Source organism: Condylura cristata, unplaced genomic scaffold (genome assembly GCF_000260355.1).
Source record: "Condylura cristata isolate star-nosed mole 26May11 unplaced genomic scaffold, ConCri1.0 scaffold00017, whole genome shotgun sequence".
Classification (NCBI taxonomy): Eukaryota; Metazoa; Chordata; class Mammalia; order Eulipotyphla; family Talpidae; genus Condylura; species Condylura cristata.
The window spans coordinates 1,002,550-1,005,588 of NW_004567118.1; the positions used below are offsets into that span (position 1 = coordinate 1,002,550).

Here is a 3,039-nt window from a genome sequence, read left to right on the forward strand (position 1 = left end):
CGTAATCTGTAACTCCACGTTCCCTCCCCCACCTGGCGGTTTATGTAGGTTTATATAAGGCGGCTCAGTAAATACACCACGGGACACTGACTCTTTCTTCCGGAAGAATTTAGAGGGGCTTCAAATAGGGTTGCACCCGTCACCCCTTCCTGGGACACCCACATGCTGTTTTCCTCCCCGAGGCTCAAGCCAGCCTTTGGGTGTGCCTCCTGGCACACACACACTTACATGCCCGTGCCTTGCCCACGCTGTGCCCGTGCGTGCAGCAATCTTGTACACGTGCTGCACAAGTCACAGCTGGAGGCACAAACATGCCTCTTAGCACGAGGACACCCCCATTGTCCTTTTCGTCTGTTTAGTGAGCAAATCCGGCAAAGCTTCCTCTTAAGGTTTTCCTTTTTCACAAACTGAGGAATCTTAACTCTTGAATCCCCACCTGAGCCCCGTCACAATCAGTGGCAGACCCATTTTACTAGAGGAAAGCTGGCAAGGTGTTCAGTCTCGGCTGGCAAAAAACAGTGTGCAGCCCTTGTTCCTTTTGAAACTCCATTCTCGGGTCGTTGGGGATTTTGTGAGACTGCCTGCCACTGTCAGAGCTGCAGGTCCATGGGGGGGGAGTGAAGTGGGGGGGGGTCACCCAGCTGCATAAAGCCAGATATGCAGGTGGCCTGGATCATCAAAGTTGGTCCCCCGAGGTCAGAGCAACATTCGAGTTGCACTAGCCTATCCGGGAAGAGTCTCTTCATGGGGTGTTTCCTCCCATGGACACTTCAGAGGCTCTTAGCTCCTGGGCTGGCCTGTCTGACTGGATAAACCCTCTTAGACCAGGCACAGGGATGGCAGGGTGTGGGTGTCGAGGGTTAGGGGGCACATCTGGTGACAGTGATGGTAGCTGCCCAGGAGGCCTCAGGAGCACGAAGGTCATGGGTCTCCCTGGTCCGTGACCCCCCAGCCTCATCACGTGTACGTCTGCACACAGAGGCACAGTAGTGGCACGTGCATGTGAGTGTGTTCACCCAGCAGGCACACCCAAAGGCTGGCTGGAGTCCCAGGGAGAAAACAGCATGTTTCCCAGAAGGGTGAGGGGTGAGACCCAATTTGTAGAGCTGTTTTTGAGAAACCAATACAAAACTCAGGCCCAAGATGTGAAATGGTGTTAACTTTGCTTCTGTTTCCAAAGCCAGATATGACTTCGGTCAGCGTCCTTCTCCTTCACTTCCTCTTCTCTTTGCCTCCTATGGCAAGAGAGAAGAGAGGGCGAAATCCACCCTGGCTCCCCAAAGCTTCCAGGGATCAAGGTGCTGGGTGCGGTGGGCATAAGGATGAAGAAGGTCAAGAGGCCACGAAACCCAACATCCTCTTCTCCAGTACCCCCATCTCTCAGTGTTGCTCCCCCCACGCCCCACCCCCAGATATCAGAGCCACCCCTGAGGTTGCCTAGTGTCAAGGTTCTTACTGCCTTACGGACATTGTCCACCCCGGCAGGCAGGCTCGGGTTCTGGGCAGCAGAGGCCATCTCACAATGGGCGGTTCCAAATCTCCCCCCACCCCCCCTGCATTAGAGGACATTTTCTCTCCTTTAAATACCCAGGCTAATCTGCACCACAGAGCCTCTCTCAGACAGGCGAACCTCCCTCTGGGGCACTTCTTGAGATCCCTGTGCCTACCTCCCAGAAAGTAGGGTCAAACAGCCGCTGAAGGCTTTCTGCCCGATAGCTAATTGTAACTAGATCTTGTCTCCCCAGTTAAATTTTATTTGTTTGCGCTGTTTTAAGGTGTTAGTTTCACTGTTTTCTCCTTCTTGGACTCAAATTCCTGATTTTTGTTTCATCCCAGAGAATAAATACATTGAAATGCCCCCATGATTTATTTCTCTCTCCAGCTGACTGGCAGGACAAGGAAAACGGTTCCTTTCCCCTTTTGGACTGCACCAGCCTCGGGAGTGCTCGAACCGACCCAGTGGGGTTTCAACGCTGCCAGGGATCAAAGTGCCTGGCCAACTTCAGCAGACCTCCCCTTGGCCCGCACACTCGGACACACACCACACACACACCACACCAGGGAGCCAGGGGTGAGAAGTCGCCAGAAGACCGACGGCTGCGGTTTATTACAAGATTTCTTTCCAAAGGTAAAATCAGGTCAACAAGCGGCTTCTTCAACAACTCCCCCGCCCCCCAACCTTGGAACTCGCCCCCCACCCCACCTACAGACACACACACAAACATACACACACACACACACCACCCCCTCAGTCCCGTTACATCCCACGACCGCTCCCTCTCTGCCCCAACTTCTTTTTTAAAAAGCCATTAAGAACCCCGTCCTCTACCCTCCCACCCCCCCGCGACGCGCAGCGCACCCGAGGAAGTCCCTTCCACGCGGCCGCAGAGTCCCGCAGTGTCTCTGGATCCCGGCGCCCAGGCACTTCGCGGCCACTTGCGCTGTCCACCTCGAGGGGGTGGCAGAACCCGGGAGTGGGGACGAGGGTCCTGGTCCCTGCTGCGTCGCCTTGCATCGGGGCTGATGAGGACGCGCGGCCGCGGCCTCAGTACAGCCCCAGGATGGCGGCGCCCACGTCCTTGGAGGGCCGACGCTCCTGCATCAGAAAGTTGATCATGCTCTCGGACTTGATGAGGAGGTTGCAGCCCAGGAAGAAGACGCCGAAGACCACGGTGAGCGACAGCACGCAGAGCACCGCGATCTGCGCCACGCGCGACACCCACAGGCTGCGCTCGTCGGGCGTCAGCCCCGCGGGGACCCCGTCGCTGGCTGCCAGCGGCGCGCCTCCCGGGCAGCAGCCCAGCCACGTGCCCAGTCCGTGGCTGCGGTTCCCCAGGGCGGCGCCGCCGCCGCTGCCCAAGCCGCCGGCCGCCTCCAGGCCGCTGTGGTTCAGGAAGGTCGCGTTCATCCTGGCGGGGTGCGCGGGGCGCGCGGGGTCTCGGCGCGCGGTCCGGGGCGCGCAGCGAGGTGCTCTCGGAGACGCCCGGGTCTACCTGGTGGTGGGGAGAGGAGGAGGCCTGGAGGCCGGCCCGCGCCGGC

At 58.3% G+C, this 3,039-nt stretch overlaps 1 protein-coding gene across 1 annotated transcript; it reads right to left on the reverse strand.

Annotated features, from left to right (window-relative positions):
* Positions 1-2,545: 2,545 nt before the first annotated feature.
* RPRML (reprimo-like) lies at positions 2,546-2,908 on the reverse strand. Its single transcript, XM_004684069.1, has one exon. It carries the CDS (start codon positions 2,906-2,908, stop codon positions 2,546-2,548), a length of 363 nt encoding a protein of 120 aa, XP_004684126.1.
* Positions 2,909-3,039: the final 131 nt, after the last annotated feature.

Coding starts and splice junctions, on each gene's coding strand:
- RPRML (XM_004684069.1), bottom strand. CDS start 2,908: ATGAACGCGACCTTCCTGAACCACAGCGGCCTGGAGGCGGCCGGCGGC.